Raw genomic sequence first — 18,743 nt, forward strand, 5'->3', positions numbered from 1 at the left:
CATTATCCTAATTATTAAATCGAAGACAGAATTACAAAAAAATATTGTTGAAAATCAATACAAATTAATCTTCGAGTCTGGACCCCTGCTACAGAGCAGGAAAAAAATAAAAGCATGATGTTTTCGGACAACCTGGTCTTTGTCCAACATAATGTTTACCAGATTGCTGACACTGGCTAGCTGAACAATGCTATTCATCACTGGAACAACTAGGGGGGAAAAAAGCAAAATTCATATTAGCCTTTATTTCAGAAGTGATTTTCTGCTCACCTCTTAAGTAGAGTTTTATTCACTTTAATAAATAACTCTATCTTTAAGGAGATAAAGTTCTGTTTACAAAATTTAGGAAAGCAAAAAAATAATTTGGGCTAGCCTTAGAAATAACTGTATTTTAAAGAAAAATTTAGAATTATATTAAAGTATGCTTATTGAAAAATAATTAAAGAAACCACTCTATTCTTCTTACTACTGTTGAATTAAATATTAACTCGAAATTTGGTGATTTAAAAATATAATTTTATTTTGCTCATGACTTAAGGTACAAGGAACTTGAGCAGGGCTCAGAAAGGCTGTTAACACTCGGGGTCTCTCTTGCATTTGCAGTCAGGTGTTGGCTACAGCCATGGCCATGGAAAGGTTAGCCTAGAATAGACACCCAAGAAAGACAACTCACTCTCATGACTGGCAGTTGGTGCTGCTGTAGCCTGAGAGTTCTGCTGCTCTGTCACCTGGAGTGCCTCAGGTGGCCTCTCTAGCATGGCATTCTCAGCATAGACAGACTTCTTTCTTACATGGCCTCTGGCTGCTCCTAGAGCAATGTACCAGAAGAATTGGGTAGCAGTTGTACAACCTTTTTTTAACCTCACCTCAAAAGTCATGCTGTGTCCCTTCCTCCATATTCATTAGTTCATAGAGGTATTTTGAGGCCATGTCAGATTCAAAGAGAGGGGATTTTTACTCCATTTTTTGATGGATTTGGACAAGTTTCTATTGCATAAGAGCATATGAGTAAGAGATATGATTAATGTTATTTTCAAAAAATGTAATTATCTACACACTCAGTTTTACATACATTTATTGACCCCCCCCCCAAAAAAAGAGAGAGAAAGAAAATAAAAGAATAGCCTACTTAAACAAAGAGTGATATCTTGCAAATCTGCATAAGAATATCAGATTTACTACCATTAAAATAGGGTTTAATTGACTATGAACGGCTTTTAGGGGATCTAATTATTTGTTGAGATTAGGTATTTACTAAACTGAGGAGTCACTATCCAAAGGTAGAGCTTGGTAGACAAGTTCTGCAAAGCCCTTGAACTTCATGAAAAGAATGATGAATGCAAGAAGACCACAAAATGACCCCACTCAGGAGTAAGAGCCCTAGGTGAAAAATCTGTGTAATATACTGCATAAGAGATTTCAGCTTCCAGGATAATATGCATTATAATTGCACTGTGCAAAAAAAGAAGGAAAAAAAAAAAGAACAATCTCTTGTCACAAACTTACACACCAATATATCAGCAAGATAATTAGAGTTGCACCCTCTCATCTCCTTATTGATAATAATTACAGATACTAATAATTGGGACCCTGTTATGCACCCTGGTAGGAGATTTTTTTATAAAATAGCTTATCGAATTCTCACAAAAATTCTGTGAAGGATGCAGGAACATTGAGGTGTAGAGAGCTTACACACTTGCCCACTGATCTTAAGGATCAAAATATGAACCAAAATTAAATTTCAAATAGCAATCTTATAAAAATATGTTATAGAAACATTTTAAAATATACAAAATCTACAAAATAGCATAAGAGATAGTTGTGTACCCATCACCAAGCTTTAACAAGTACCAACTAACACCGGTAGTTTCCTATACATCCCCATTCACTCTCCTCCTTTTGTATAATTTTGGAGCAAATTCCAGACATCATATCATTTTATCCAATAATATATCAATATGTTTCTGTAAAGGATTAAAACTTGTAAATAACATGATCATAATAATAAGATCACATCTAAAATTAAAAAGAATTACTTAATATCATCCAATATTCATTTGATATATATATTTCCAATCATCTTATGAATATTATAAATGTTTCATTTTATTCTTGTGTGAATTGGTATCCAATGAAGTACATACATTGCAATTATTTGAATAACTCCAATGTCTCTTTTAAACTAGTTTCACCAACATTTCTTTATTTTCCCATTCAAATTATTTGTTGAAGAAACTGGGATTTTGTTGAATTATTTTCTTTAGTAGACTTTAGCATGTTCTTTTGGCCTCTCTACTTCTTGTAAATTGGGAGGTACATCTAGAGGCTTGATCAGATTCAGGATTAATTATTTACTTGCCTAATTGTTTGTTTTTGACAATACTAATCCATAATTGAGGATCTGTTTCTTCCTCCAAAGGTTTATAATCAACCCCTCTCCATGAGAAATATATGAAAAATATATGTTGTGCAAAGAAACTGTTACCAATGGATCTGTCACCATGTGGGAGAGAAAAGTCAGTCTTCTTGAGATGCATAAGTGGTAAAAGGTTCCTTACAAATATATAAAGACACATAACAAAGTGAAAGTGATTTTCAGGAGCAGCTATTAGGGATGACATGTTCGATAGTAGTGTTCATTTCTAAAATGTTCCTGGAAAACCAAGAATCAGAAAGAAGATTATTATTATTATAACCAGTTGTATCTTAATACTTCAGAGGAAAAATAAGAAGTCTCCCGAAAGCAGGATGAAAACACAATTTTATCAAAACATAGAAGAAAAGGTCTTGAAGCCATGACCTGTACTTTTCACCATGGGGCAGCAGGGAAGACTATGACTTTAAAACTAATCAAAAAGCTACCTCCTGTGTGCAAAGCAGGAAGTTCAAAGCTCTGATGAAAAACAGTCATTTGTCCCTGCTTATCCAGAGCTTACTAAAAAAAAAAAAATCTAAATTGCAGGGTGATACATCAGAAGCTTAAACATAAGGAGTTTGGAGGATGGGGGTCTTCATTATCAGGGGTGGTTACGATGAATATTATAGAGGAGAGGGAATAACGAGTATGTTTTAGAGGACTGTTAGAATGAAATAGAAGGAAATGAATGAGTAGAGTATTACATAAAACAAATGATATGAACAAAAACGAGTAGCTAGCAATAAGCACAGTATGTTCAAGAGACAGTGTAAATTAACGTCTTTTAAAAACATACACAGATTTACATGTAAAAATAGCACATTGGTCAGGTAGTTCTAGAGTAAGAACTCATACCACTTTGGTCTTGGTTTAGTTTAGCTATGAGGCATCTTGGATAAGCCATTTAATTTCATTGGGTTTCTGTTTCTTTACCTATGAGATGAGAGTGTTGAACTAGTTTAGAAATTTTCTGATTACTGGGACAAGTAAACTTTTTGAATGTTAAAAAGTTAACTATTTATTAAAGTCAAAACCAAATCTAGCAACATCACAACAACCAGCCATCTGCTATCAGAATCATTTTTTTTTTAAAGGTGGTACATTTAAAATGGAGGAAATGTGTGGTATGTGTCTGTGTGTGTGAGAGAAAATTTATGTTAATAATAGCCCCCCCTTTTTTTCTGAATTTGATATAAACTGATAAGAACCTTATCGTAGAGTCTACTTGACCAGCATTTGGGAACTATAGATTAGTTGATATTTAATAGTTTTTCCTTTTGTGATATTCTTAGAATGCATAACTGGGATAATTTCCCCCATTATACTCTGCCTGTAGTTGTTGAGCAAGCTCTGTCTAGCTCTGCCTAGCCCTTAAATGTACAGTATGTTGTTGAGTCTGCTGTCAGAACAATTCTTCCTAGGGATACATGTCTATAAGGCAGAAAAAAATAGCATTCTGTTGGAAGATGGGAGAATTGTCTTCTAGTCTGTATTTTGTCACTCTTAGCTATGTGAGATTGTTCCTGTCATTAAAACTTTTCTAAAAATCATCTGGAAAAATGAAATAATCATACTGCCTTGCCTATCTCACTGGATTTTTGTGAGGTAAATAAAATAATATTTTATTTTTAATTTTAATTGTAAAGCTCCATAAAGTTTTAATAATAAAATATTGATATGCAAAAGCCCCAAATGGATATGAATTTGCTAGTAATTCAGAAAAGATTGTAGAATTTTGAGTTGGATCATTAAAATGACTTTCTAAGAACTAAGCTGCAAAAATTAGAAGCCTGAAGATTTTTATATGTTAAATCCTCATGAGAAAAAAAGTATATAATTCACTTGACTCCAAACAGTTCCTTTTGTTATAAGATTCTAGGATGACAACATAATCAAAATGGTCAGCCATCCAGATATATAATTTTTTCCCCTCGCATCTGAAATTTAGCCGCACTTTGGCATTGAACAAATATTAAGAGACCCACCATAATTTAAATTTAATAATGTATAAAAGTTAACATAAGTGGAAATTAAGACTGTGACCAAAAAAATCATGAAGTAATAATGAAATGTAGGCAGTAGCTTTTCCAAATGAAAGGAAATGTGCCTTTTCTTGGTTGGAGAACACTAATTATCAAAGATTTGGCAGAAGTCTATCACTTCTAATTGCATGAAATTAACAAACTGACATTTTTGAAAATGTCAATGATCACAGACAGCATAATGTAGTTGAATATCCTCCTACAACGTAGCTGTTCTGGTGGTATGCCATTTGTCATTGAAAACACGTCACTCTTATTTTTCTGTGAACTCTTTCTGTAGTGAGTACTTGGAATATATTTATGCATTTTTAGAATCACCTGCATTTTGTTATTCAACTGTAATGATAATTAATCGTTGAATTGCAAACTAGATATTTTCCCCATTATCAATAGAGCAATGATAATAGGAACAAAAAGTTATTTGGAAAAACTTAGATGGTAGTTGATTTCAGATACTTTTTTTGTAATTTTCCAGGAGGATATGAAAACAGAATATGGCTCTCATGATAATTTACCTGTAAGCACTTACCTAAGATTTAAAACTGGAAGGATATCTTTTCAACATAGCAGTTATGTTGCAATTTTTTTAAATTGAAAACTGCAGATTAAATTACATTTTCCATGAAGATGTGGGCAATTTCTGTCTTATTCCTGCTGTATCCTCAAGGTCTAATAATCTGATGATCTAGGAGGTATTCAGTAAAGCTTTGTTGAATGAATGGAAGAATGATCTTCAGAACTTCAAGTTTTAGATATGATGGAGAGGTTGAAAAACATTTCTAATTTATGTTTTGTAATTTTAAAATACATAAATTATCACATGAATTTGTGTTAATAGAGTATAAAAATTTTGTTTAACATCCTTCATCAATATGACATTAAGGTAATGGAAGAGAGAAAGGCAAATAGCTATATCATTTAATATTTTTCTTTATTAACATTCATAATGATGGTTTATTTAAAATGCCACAACTTTTGAATAAAACCAGTTCATACATATACATTCAGTTGAATGACTACTACAATATTTTTTAATTCCACAGAGTGTTCGATTATTCGATGTGTTTACACTTATAAACTAAAAACAATAACTCATTTTTTCAACCAAAATTTAAAGTCAAAAAGTAATGTTTTATATAATATATTTTAGAGAAGTTACACTAAGAAATTTAGTTTATATTATTCTAATTAAAGACATATCTATTGGTCCTAAAATATCAACTAAAATTGATATTATTTTGTCATTCTAATTAAAACTAAAAGAACTATTCTCCTAAAAGTTTGGATAAATTTTTAAGTTGTTGACACAGCAATTTTGTTTTCATGTTTATATAATTTTAATTTAAAATTTTGAATGTAGATCTCTGACAGTGTGAGATTTATCAAGAGGATCTTTAACAATGATTTGTCTAAAGTTCTTCTCTGTTGACAGGATATTTATGTAGAAAAAACAGATTTATAAATCATTTGCAATTAAGACTTATCAAGGAATCGACTTTCTAAAACAAGAACATTGAGATAAAACATACTGTGCAGTGATGATTTGAGTCACACCTTTACAAAATACAAATCTTCTTTTATGCAGAAGAGTGATTACATGGGGAATATAATGTGTTTTGTTTATAATTTAAAAAGTCTTTTGATTTGGTTGGAAAAAATAAAGCAGATACTTTAAATCACAATTAATATAATTCCAGGAAGAAAATATGGTACTAGTAAAAATATCACTGAAACATTTCTTTCTTTGTAAACACATCCTTTGTGATTCTGTCTCAATTATGTGTCCTTTTTTACTGACTGAACATTACTTTTATTCTACTAGGTCTGGACAAAGTACCAAAAGATCTCCCTCCTGACACCACACTGCTAGACCTGCAAAACAACAAAATAACTGAAATCAAAGATGGAGACTTTAAGAACCTAAAGAACCTTCATGTAAGATTTTTTTTAAAGTTTTGAGTTATGAGATTTGACTTAAAGTGTTTTTCAAAACAAAACTTAGGTGAGGCCAAAAGTATTATAAGGAAATAAATAAGCACATAAATGTTTATTAAAGTCTGTTCTTAGGATGGAGGTGGAAAGCATCATATTCATTAACTTCTAAAAACTAAGCCATTTTTTACATATACCTCATATATCTTTAGTATTTACTTCTTAAAAATACTTTATATTTTACGTTTTCATATTTCATAAATATAAGGCTTTTTCTTCCCAATTAGATTGTACTTCAGTAGTGAAACAAAACAAAAAACAGACTGGTATTCTTTTGTTTTCTTTTATCCATATTCTAGGAGATGCAAATAACTTTGAAGAGGTTAAAAGATTAGTACCAAGAGAAAAAGGAATAATTGTTCACATTTTATTTAGTAAATATAATTTTATCTTTGAATACACACACACACACGCATTGTCTGTTCATGTAGGACATCAGAATCCTTATAAAATTCGTTATGGAGTTTAGCTTTCTACTTGTGAGATGTGTATAATGTGGCTCCCCCTCAAAATACTGTTGCACATTTAATGTGAATAAGCTAGATTTCAATGTCTAAATAAATACCAAAAGTCTTACTGTCTCTGTATTTTATTCTGGTAGAACGCTCTTGAAGTATTGAGTCTGGTCCTTGGCAAAACATTTTAAGAAAGGCATCCAAAGAAAGATCATCATAGGGATAAAGAATTTGGAAATCATATCATACAGGCATAGTTGATTGCCATAAGTGAAGGGCCATGTTGGAGAACAGAAATTGAATTTGTTTATTTCAACTGTAAGATGACAGAATTGTCCTCTTAATAATTAAGTGGTATTTCAGAGATGCAAATTTTTGTTCGCTATTAAAAATACAATGTAAATGGTTAAAATTTTCAATGAATATAGAGGATTATCTAATGATGAATTACCTATCTGGAAGATAATTTTGGTGCTTCTTATGGAAAACATCATAAAAATACATTACTAACTTTGAAAATATAAACAGAAAATTATAATGCCATGTCCATTTATTTCTTCTAGCTATTCTAAAAAAATGATTAAGGAGTTATACAATAAAAATAGATAATACACAGTAAAATACAAACATAAAAATACATCTGGCTGCTATCTATCAAAATAAGAAATATATATTTAAAGAAATAATGTAATGTAAAGTAAAATAACCTGATCATAATATGCTATAGCGTTCATATAATGAAGACAAGATTTAATTATCAACTATCTGACAGTCAAGATGAGAAAAACAGAAAACATTTATCCATTAGGAGAAAATATACTAGAATTTTAAAAGGAAGCATACATTTTTCCTAAATATTTTAAGATTCTCCATGGAGCAGTTAATTAAAGTATATGGCACATGGAAAGTTGTATAGTCAATTTATCGACGTGCCCAACAATATAAGTATAATATAATTTAAGTAGTGAATGTTATAGATATCAAATAAATGAAAAATCAGACATCATTTTACATGAGTTTACCAGTTAGTGTTTTGAGAAAATATGGAAAAGGGGGTCTTAGAGGATTAGCAGAATTTTGCAAAAAAAGAGAATTAAAGAGGATTTTCTGTGCTAGAGGAAAGGAAAAGCAGAAGAAAACAAGAAACAGATAAGAAAACATAGAAACTGGGTAGAGTGAAAGATTCTAGCTCCAAAACAGTGAAGGAAAAGGCTTGATCTAGAGCTCCTGAACCATGGGCTAGTGGGATCTGTCTCCACTAATAGGTGACTGGGCCTGAGCCCCTATTGATCTTCTCTCTACTTTCATGTTATTGTTTCACTGAGAGTGAGCAGATGGTGATATCAACAAGTTTGTCAATGCTATTTAAACTATCATTGGAAAAGGTAAAAAAAGGTAATAATAAAAATTAAATATTATTAGTTTCAATAAACTAAAATATTTAGAAGCTTCATTTTACTTTTATAAATTGACTCTAAAGTTTCTTTTTAAAGTAAGGAAAATTCTCTGATTCTAATTGCTACTTTCTGTGTGTTTATAATCTGAATAATTTGAACTCCTCAAATTCTTAAATGAGACATGTAGTTTTTGTGATGTCCTCATTAAATCTGGCATTTGTAATAATGTGTTCTTTCTTTTCCACATCTACTTCTAAGTATGTTTTTAGGAAACTATCATCTCAACAGTCTCTTTTTATTTCAAAGTATACATTGAACAAGAGGGAGAGAGAGTTTATTAGAGCTTTCAACCATTCAGAGGATGTTAAACAGCTATTTTTCTCTTACTCTTTTATTCATGATCATTTCTATCCTTGTTATTATGTAAATAAACATCATAATTTCAGCCAGGAAAGCCACACTTGAATGAGAAGGAAGGATTAAAATGAAAATTTAGTAAGGATTAAAATAGGAAGGATTTAACAGAAAAATGTTATATTTTGTTCTCAATAATTTTATCGGTTTACAATTCTGTGGCTCAGTCTGAATGGTACATGTTGCAAGAGTAGTTTTATATTTACATGTAGGAGAGAAAAACTACATAATTATTCTATAAAATAATGAAAAATTAAGTGTTATAATATCAACATTCAGTTTATTTTCTTTAAATTCAAGTTAATAAATTTTTTAAATTAAAAATTGTCAAAGACTGAATAATAATAATAATAATAAAACACTTGTTTAGCAATTACTATTACTAGGCACTGTTCTTAGTACTTTATACACATTAATTTATTTCTTATAACTATTCTTATGAGGTACACACTCTTGATAACCTTTTTAGATGAAGTCATTCGGACACAGAGAAATTAAGTTACTCGCTCATAGTCAAATAGCAAATAAGAGCCAGAATTTGAGATCTAAACTCAGGAACAGTCTGACTTGATTCTGTGCACTAATTGCCTACCAATATGATAGCAACCATGAAATCCCTTTAAATAATACCTCATACTAAGGAACAAAAAGAACAAACTAATCAAAAACAGACTCACAAATATAGAGGACAATCTGGCCATGGTCAGAGGAAAGGGGGAGAGCTGGGAGAAAGCAGTGATGGGTTAAAGAAGTACAAATTAGTAGTTAATAGACAGTCATGGAGATGAGAGCATGGCATAGGGAATGCAGTTAGCATTAATATGTTGGCTAGGTGGAGGGCCAGAAGAGAGAAAGATCAATTAGAGGGATCGTTTTATAAACTATATAAATGTCTAACCAATACTTGAAACTGTGTAATTGAAACTAATAATAAAATATCATTTTAAAAAAAATACCTCATACAATGTAAGCCATATATAAGTGGCTTTGGCGAAACATTTTTTCTTTCAGTTTTATTAAATATAATTGACATATGGCACTGTATAAGTTTAAGGTATATAGCATAATGAATTATATAGATATATGTATACATATATATATATATATATGATTACCACAGTAAATTTAGTTAACATCCATCATCTCATGTAGATATACAAAATTTAAAAAACATTCTTTTTATGATGAGAAATTTTAAGATTTACTCTTTAAGCAGTTTTTAAATATACCACACAGCAGTGTTAACTACTGTCACCATGCTGGACACTACATCCCCAGGACTTACTTATCTTACAAATGAAAGTTTGTACCTCTTAACCACGTTCTTGGATGAAGGTGGTGAAAATGCTTTTACTTCTACTTCTACCCTATTTCTATTGCCCATCATCTTTTCATCATCTCTCCCCTACCTCCCAGTCTAAATCACTTTTTTCTTTAGTTACAAAAGAAGTAGGTTGTCCCAATTTTTGAGTCTGTGCTTTCATTTTAGGTTAAATGGTGCTCAAGGCACTTCCTGACGCCTAGGTAACTATTTCTCTCATAACTGACTACTCTCAGCCTCTTAGCAAATGATAATCCGTTTCTGCTTGTCTTTCTTCTTTTCATCAGCTAATCTCCTGAAGAACACCTGGGGTTCACCTATGACTTTTTTTCTGGTAGTTGTATTTTGTCATTAGTCATTTTTTTCTTATCTCAACATCTTGTCATTGTCTATTATTGTATAAATAGATCTTCTTAAATACATATCCCTGTGTATGGAACTAACATTAACTACTTTTAGCAATACTGTATGTAAATGAATGACTTTTTTCATATATGGATCTGTTTTATACAAAGTTCTAATTTATATAGCTCTTAAAATTTTACCTCATTATGAGCAAAATTTGCATAGTTCTATTTATTTTTCAAATTTATTTTATTTTTTACTGAAGGCAGAGATGCTTTTCACTGGACTAAAACTTAAAACTAACAATAATATTTTAAAAATGCTTTGTAAAGAAGCAGTGTATATACATTATCATTTTTAATTCTCACAACATATTCATAGGTATAGGCAATTATCTAATTGGTATATAGCCAAAAAAGTGATATTTTATTACCTGAAATAATATCTAATACATCATCAAACTGATTCTTTATTGTAGGTTTCAACACTTAATGTAAAATAAATTTTCAAACCACATTTAATGCATTCATAATTTTATTCCATAGATGGCAATTGAGGATCTCCTTTGCATTTATAATTAAGCATCCACCATTGGGGGGTGTCTTTAATTATACAAATCCTCTCAATCCTTCGCTAGCTCTGGCTTTTACTGATTTCCTGGACATTTTGCTTGTTAATGTCAATTTCCTATGACTTAAACTTTCATGAGTTTTGAACTTCTATAATATTCACTGAGATTTCTTAAGATTTTGTTTTAATCAACCAATGTATATTGTAGGATTAGACAAAAAAAATTGTATTACTTGTAATATAGTCAAATAATATGAACTACATGAGGAAACACGTAGGTTAATTAACCAGATGTTACTATAAGGAAATATTCTTGCATTTTTGAGACTGAAAATTATCACTTTTCCTTTACTCTAATTCCCTTTTTGTCCCTCTACATTTTCATATATGCATAAAAGAGTACTACAATTGCAAATGCAAATTTCTTAAAACTTGATGAAATTATCCTAAGTTACTTGAGTTAGTTGATAAAGAGATTTAAGTAAATAAAAAGAGTGTGATTCTGTTGACATACAGATCATTGGAAGAGAATGAGATAGTACAGAATTGAGTTTGGAGATAGCTATAAGTATAGCAATAATAAGTTAGAAGTCATTTCCTATACTAGAAGAGCTCAGAAACAAACAAAAAAATTGTCAAAAATATTAATATATTTGACCACATCATACCTTTACACATAAAAAGTTCAAAAGAAAAGAAAAATATATTGTCTCTGCCTATCATATTAACTATATCTTTATTTTCTAAACCTCTTATTAAAATATATTAAAATTTAATGAAAATAAGTATTGTGATCAAGTAATCCCTTTCCTTATTTTGGTAGCAAAATAAACAGAAAGTTTTTAAAGCTTTTAAGTGACAAGGAAATGCAAAGTAAAGCAATGAATTGCTACAACATAATGTACTAATTCGACAAACTTTGGAAACAGATCATATCTAAATTTATGAGGCCTCAACGAATTTTACTATCTTTCACTGCTAATGATAGTATAAATTGGTGTCACCCTTTTGTAGTAGAATCTATGACAATAGTCAATGAAGATGAACTTCTAATTCGAAAAATCGATTGGGGAACAAATGCCTTTTTAGATATATTGTGTCGCTCTAGTAATCTAATCTGTATGAATATTACATATTGTTTAATATGTTACATATATTTTATAACATTCCTCTCTGTTTAATTTCTGAGGTTCAGATACTAATACATTTCTTAAAGGAGTCACATCTACTAAATCTTTCTGATTTTATGAAACTTAGTAGATTTTCTGCTAGTCCTCTGAGTAGAATAAATAGACTATGCACTAGTTTTACATGTATATATGGAAGGTTTTAATAAATGTTTTTTGTTCACTATATATAGGCATTGATTCTTGTCAACAACAAAATTAGCAAAATCAGCCCCGGAGCATTTGCACCTTTGGAGAAATTGGAACGACTTTATCTGTCCAAGAATCAGCTGAAGGAACTACCAGAAAAAATGCCCAAAACTCTTCAGGAGCTGCGTGTTCATGAGAATGAGATCACCAAAGTGAGAAAATCTGTGTTCAATGGACTAAACCAGATGATCGTCGTAGGTACAGATATTCTTATAACTCTAAGACAAAGATTCACAGTTCACCTTAAGAAATTTCAAGTAAGCTTTAGCTGCAGGAAGGTGAATTAGTTAGAACTTACATGCCTTAAGCCCATAGGAAGGGCAGGAGAAATGGGATTTGGAAATTGTGCCTTACAACGCTTTTATTCCTTGTTCTTGGGAAATCTGAGGATGTAGAGATAACTCAACAGCTGAAATTAGACTACAACAAGCCCAAAATGAAAGATCGAACTAAGTAGTGCTTGATTGGAAATATCTGGGGGTAATTTTCTCTTGTGTGGGTTTGTTTTATTCTGAACATCTATAAATTATTTGCTTTAAAAATATGTGTTCTAATGTTTTATTCTATTTATCATAAAAAATTGTAATTTTTAATTGGCTTACAAAATGCTAGGTTTAAATTATTTAAAAATACTTTAATGTATTTTAGGAAAATAATAGCCCCATAATAAGTTTGATTTATAAACACTTGCTTTTAATGATTTCTGGGCCAAGCTTTTTATGCACCTTAAATAATTTTGTTGTTATTATTTTTGCTATAATACTTTTTACTAAATGGTTTTTACCACATTTGACTATCCCTTTGTGGAGCATGTCTTTTAATTTCTTTTGTTTTTCATTCAAGTTATTATTAAACCAAATTTCTGTTAAAGTTCTTGCTGAAACAGACACTACTCTGACTTGCCATATCTTAAAACTGTCCTCTAAAAGCTCTGCACTTACTGTATTTGTAGAACTGGGCACGAACCCTCTGAAGAACTCGGGAATTGATAATGGAGCCTTCCAAGGAATGAAGAAACTCTCCTACATCCGCATTGCTGACACTGATATAACCGCCATCCCTCAAGGTAATAGAAAATTCTCCAAAGCAATTTAAAAACCTAATTCCAAAAGCTTTGACATTTAAAAACTGTTTTAGAAATTTGACTGGTTACTCAAATGGTCAACTAAATTGTAAATAGTAAATTCTCTGTCTCTAGAAGTATTTCTACTGAGTCTGGGTGATCCCTGGGCCGGTCAGCTCACTGTGCAGATGGCTAGGCTCTTTTACCTATAAAGTCTCTTCTAAGATGTAACTTACTACTCAATCACTATTCTATAATATAGAATATATAATATATTATAGAATAGTGATTCCACAAAGGAAAAAGTCAATTATTATTTTAAAAATAGAGTGCATTAGCAGTACTTTGTAAAAAAGGAGGAGGAGGAGAAGGAGAAAGGAAAGGGGAAGAAAAAGAGGAGAGAGAAGAGGAAGGGAAAAGGGAAAAAGAAGCTGGAGGAATAGGAGGAAGAAGGGAAGTAGAAGAAGAGGGGAAGGGGAAGAGGGAGGGGAAGGAAGAGGAGGAAGAGGAGGAGGAGGAGGAGGAGGAGGAGGAGGAGGAGGAGGAGGAGGAGGAGGAGGAGGAGGAGACAGAGACACATGGAAGAACCTCTGAAATTGAGCAAGTTTTTGCTTTGAGTCTCTAATCCCTTAGCGAATTTCTTTCCATCCTAGGACATTTCAATATAACTCTGAATGAGAGGACCCAAAGTGGCACATTCTTATTTAATATAGGCAGTTGCGTGTTGTAAAGAGTGGATTTTGGAGTCCATTTGCTTGAGTTCAAAAGGTTACTAATTGGCTCTAGGACCTTGTACAAGTTATTCAAAATCTGTGCCTCATTTTCTTTATTTGTGAGGTGGGTAATATTAACATCCACCTTTCTGGGTTGTTTTAAAATTAAATAAATAACAAGAGAGGTATCTGAAATGTAGATAGATAGTAGATATGTATTATTTTTTGCACACTCATTTTGCTTAGGCAAAGTACTAAACATGGGAGATGGGGTGGTTAATAGGATATATTATCTGAGTTCCAGGAGCTTATTTCCTAGAGAAAAGGCAGACAAATAAACATAAATTATCACAGTCATGGAAATAAGTTCATTGTGTTAAGTAAGGGCTACTCAGGGTGGACACATAAGCCAATCTTTGTGAGTTAGAAAAGGCATCAAATAACCAAAACTAAATTCTTCTGATTTTCACATTTTCCCTGCCTTAGAGTCTCAATCTCACAAAACCTCTCTATACTCTCAAATTTCCCTCTCAATCTGGTCCTTTTCAATTTAGATATCTTGTTCTTAGACTAGGTACAAAATGTAGCCACTTGCCTACAGAAAACAATTATCCTTTATCGCACTCCACAGAAAGTTGAACTCTAGAATGCATATTTCATAGAATGGTTTCTTACTACCCCTTGCCCTCTCCACAGTCTTTTTGCTATAGAGAATAAGTGTTTCTGACCTATAATAGCAACTACTGATGAATAGATAGATGCACATAGATGGAGGGAGATTGATTTATAGTTCATAAAGCATTTTAATGTTGAGTCTCTGACTTGTCGCATGTGGCAAATAATCTTTTTATCCCTAGTGCAGGTATTATATATATTTAATATAGTTTTATTTATATTTTATATATTGTATGATACATTTATATATATAAAGTTTTCTATATATGCATATTATATATATATATATTTTTTTTTTTTTTTTGCTTAAAGCCTTAGAGCTGTAGGTGGTGAAGTAAAGTAGCTGGGATTTAAAGTCCAGGTCTTTTCCACTACTTCATACTGCCAGATGGCTTGCACTAAGCACAAGCTTTGATTTTGCTGTCCTTAATGCATCTTTCTAAATATCCCACAAAAATGCATTTCGTCACTTAGAGATCTGTTTTTCTTGATTTTCTTATAATGTTTCCCTATCCTAGGTGCTCTTTTCTCATCATCTCTAGCTTGCCTTTATTTACCAAATACTTGATAATATTAAAATTATAGTAATTAAATTTTATTCAGCACTTGTACCAAATGTTTTTCATGGGTTTGTTATTAAATCTCAAAATAATCTTCTGTAAGTACTATCACACTTGTTTCATAAATGAAGAAAATGAGTATTAAAGAGATGAAGTAAATTGTGATCAAAATTTTGGAGCTAGGAAGTGGCAGAGGCGGGATTGCGCTGGGCTCCTGTGTTTGACTTTTTTACTCTCCTGCCATATTAAGTTCTTCCCCCTCTGCATACTTATACCTATCTAATATATGGGTCCACCTTTCTGAGGCTGGGACCCTTCTACTTGTACATCACCAACCTTTGGGGAGTCTTAAATTTCTCATATTGTCTTCCATGACTGCTAGAAACAGAAAGCCAATGGAATAAAATTGAAAGATTATAAATTCACTCAAGTTAGACCAACCAGAGTGAGAGGTCTGACTCAGCCATTTAGTTGCTCTGTGATTTTAGGCTAATTATTCCACATTTCTAAAACCTCAGCTTTGTTATTTATAAAATGAATCTGTTACTGACACCTATCTTCTAAAATATTTGTGAGGATTAATAGATGTGAGTAAGACTTATAATACACACATAGTATTTGGCCCAAAATAAGCTGTCAGTATATTTTATCTTAAAAAGGAAAAGGAAAAGAGAACAACAACAAAAATAACTACAGTATAAGTTCTTTGGCTAAATGCTACAATGGCAAAGGCTAATAATGATCTTTATAAATTTACCTCTCTATACGATATAAAGTTTTCTTCCACAGTCAAACTTCTTCCTGGGTATAACTTTCTTTTTGGGAAACTGATGTCCCAAAAAAGGAGACACTTAGAAACAAGATAAGAATGTTAGATGTAAGAATAGTTACTGTTCTAGAGACACTACCATTTACTCTTTTCATGGTGGTAGGGAAGAAAGGATGTGCCTTTGTTGCTTTGTTACATACTCACTTGCTTTACTTATAGGAGTATTGTAAAAATCTACATGTATTTATTCTAAGGTGACACAAGTAGTTGACATCCCTTATTCCAGGAGTGACTGTGATTTTTTGATATTGATTCATGATAATAATGCAATTGTGTTTTCATTTCCTTCAGTTAAGAACACGCTATTTTAATGCCCTTTGGCTATCTAGGAACATATTATATTTCCTAGATAACTTACAAAATTTATAACTTTGAATCTCTGTTCCCTCATCTATGAAATGGGATTAATAAAAAATAATTTAAATAAAAAAATTAAATGAGCTAAGCTAGGAAAAATGTCAATCTCAGTGTCTGGCACATATCGGACGTTCAGTAACTAGAATTCCTTTCCTTAGCATCTCTCACACAAAACATACTACCATAGAGAAACTAATAGTTATTTTCAAATCTAATATGAACTAAACTTTTACATTATGACAATTTTGACAAAATTCAGCAAGATGCAGTGAAAACTTCAGACCAAACATAACCTATAATTTTCAGTTTTGTTCTTTTGTACAAGTAGCCAACACTTTCTGCTAAGCAGATGTTAACTTCTTCATGTAACCAATTTGCAGGGTTTTTTGTATTTGTTGCTGTAAGTAGAACAATATGCTGTTTAAAAAGTTGTATATAAACATAATATACCTCCTCAGATGGCAGAAGGAAATGAAAATAAAATATTTAAACTTTTATATTTATACTACCAAATTTTTAGAAATCATAGCAATTCAAGAAGTATTACCCAGAGGTTTAGTGGATATATTTGGATCTGAAATTATTTCCCCAGGTGCTCTACACATGGCAGGTCATTTGATTATAGTCCCCTGTACTCTTCTTGTGTAAAGAAACAGCCTTGATTTTAAAATTTCCAAGAAAGCTTTAGCTCTTTCTACTACCCATGTTACAAAGGCACTTAATGTTTTTATGAAAAATTTGATTAAGAATAAGGCCTACATATTATATCAGTGTTAGTTAATAACAATGCTCATTAACAAAACACCTGGTTAAGTCTGTATATAAGTTCAACTGATACAGAATCTCTTCATGTAGTTCAAATGCTCATCTCTTCATTTCAAAGTTATTATCTTTTATCAATGGCAATATTAGTGCATAAACAAATGTGTAAGAAACTAATGAAATTCAGGGTTTCACCTCAGTTCTATAATTGTATCCTAACAATTCCTAAGAACAAAGTCTACTATGTGATAAGTGCAATCATGTATTTGTTAAATTCGATCTTGGAGAAGAGTAGAAAGGGCTTATACTACTCCCAAAAGCGTATATTATTATAGAAAGGATGAAGGAAAATGATGAAGAGCAAAACTGATAAAAATGATGAAAAGCAAATCCTTTGAAACTGTATATCTTTTAAAAAATTCATAGCATATGTCCTCATTACATCTTTGTACATTCTGTAATTATGTTTACCTGATAATTCAACATTTTGTATTTCCATATTCTAGGTCTTCCTCCTTCCCTTACTGAATTACATCTTGATGGCAACAAAATCACCAAAGTTGATGCAGCTAGCCTGAAAGGACTGAATAATTTGGCTAAGTAATAATATATTTTTTTATGGTATCTTATCAGTAAAATGGCTAGGTATATCAGTGCCCACTTGCTCAGAATTTGAAACATGATTGATTTTTGACTGCACCACTTTTTTTATCACTGTTGTTTATAACAACCTCAAACGTCAGTTTTTGCAATTATTTTATTAAAACTAATGAAATAATATATTTACTATAACCACCAAAATCAATCTATTTTATGAATACTAGATTGTTTTTAGATTAGGGTATATCTTATTAAAAGAGCTCGATTTAATCAGTATATTCATTCAATATGTTCTAACTTAGTTGCATTAAACAGGAGTTTAAGTAAATTACGACACAGTGTCCAGAATTTTAAAATGCATTAAAATAAAAGCTACCAGGATATGGGAATATTGGACATCCCACACCACACTATAGAGTTAGAACAGTCATGATGAAATTCTCTAACTCCTATTCTCTTAAGAGTTTAAAATCCTCCGGCCATTTAATGTAGTCTAAAAAAAATTCTGGTCCTTCCTAACTTTTTTTCCTTATAGATGATTATTATTGCCTATCTTGCTTTCTAACCTAACTTTAATCTTCCTATATTTGCAATCTGGTTAAGTAATAAAAAGAGAGTTTTGGCAAATTTTTTTAGTTGTCTTCAGGGAACACTCTCTTCCTGATCCACATGTATTACTGAATGTTCTTACAGAGAAGCATGGTTTTATGCCAATTTGTCTCACCCTTCTTTTTGTATATAAATTTCATGGTAGATAGATAAATATAAAGTATTGCATTTATCTCTGAGAAATGCCTAAGACCAGATGGATATATAAGGCAATTTTTCTCATTTCTATGGTTATTCCCCAATAATC

General features: G+C 31.3%; 1 protein-coding gene across 2 annotated transcripts in view; it reads left to right on the forward strand.

Annotated features, from left to right (window-relative positions):
- The window catches only part of DCN (decorin), a 36,666-nt gene that overhangs the window by 10,002 nt on the left and 7,921 nt on the right, over window positions 1-18,743 (forward strand). For both annotated transcript variants that reach the window (XM_016160515.2, XM_016160514.2), the window contains exons 3-6: window positions 6,281-6,393; window positions 12,313-12,526; window positions 13,281-13,394; window positions 17,794-17,887. In XM_016160515.2, the coding sequence (XP_016016001.1) occupies window positions 6,281-6,393; window positions 12,313-12,526; window positions 13,281-13,394; window positions 17,794-17,887 (535 nt within the window). The remainder of the gene's footprint in view (window positions 1-6,280; window positions 6,394-12,312; window positions 12,527-13,280; window positions 13,395-17,793; window positions 17,888-18,743) is intronic.

The sequence above is a fragment of the Rousettus aegyptiacus genome, unplaced genomic scaffold (assembly GCF_014176215.1).
Source record: "Rousettus aegyptiacus isolate mRouAeg1 unplaced genomic scaffold, mRouAeg1.p scaffold_m13_p_2, whole genome shotgun sequence".
NCBI classification, from domain to species: Eukaryota; Metazoa; Chordata; class Mammalia; order Chiroptera; family Pteropodidae; genus Rousettus; species Rousettus aegyptiacus.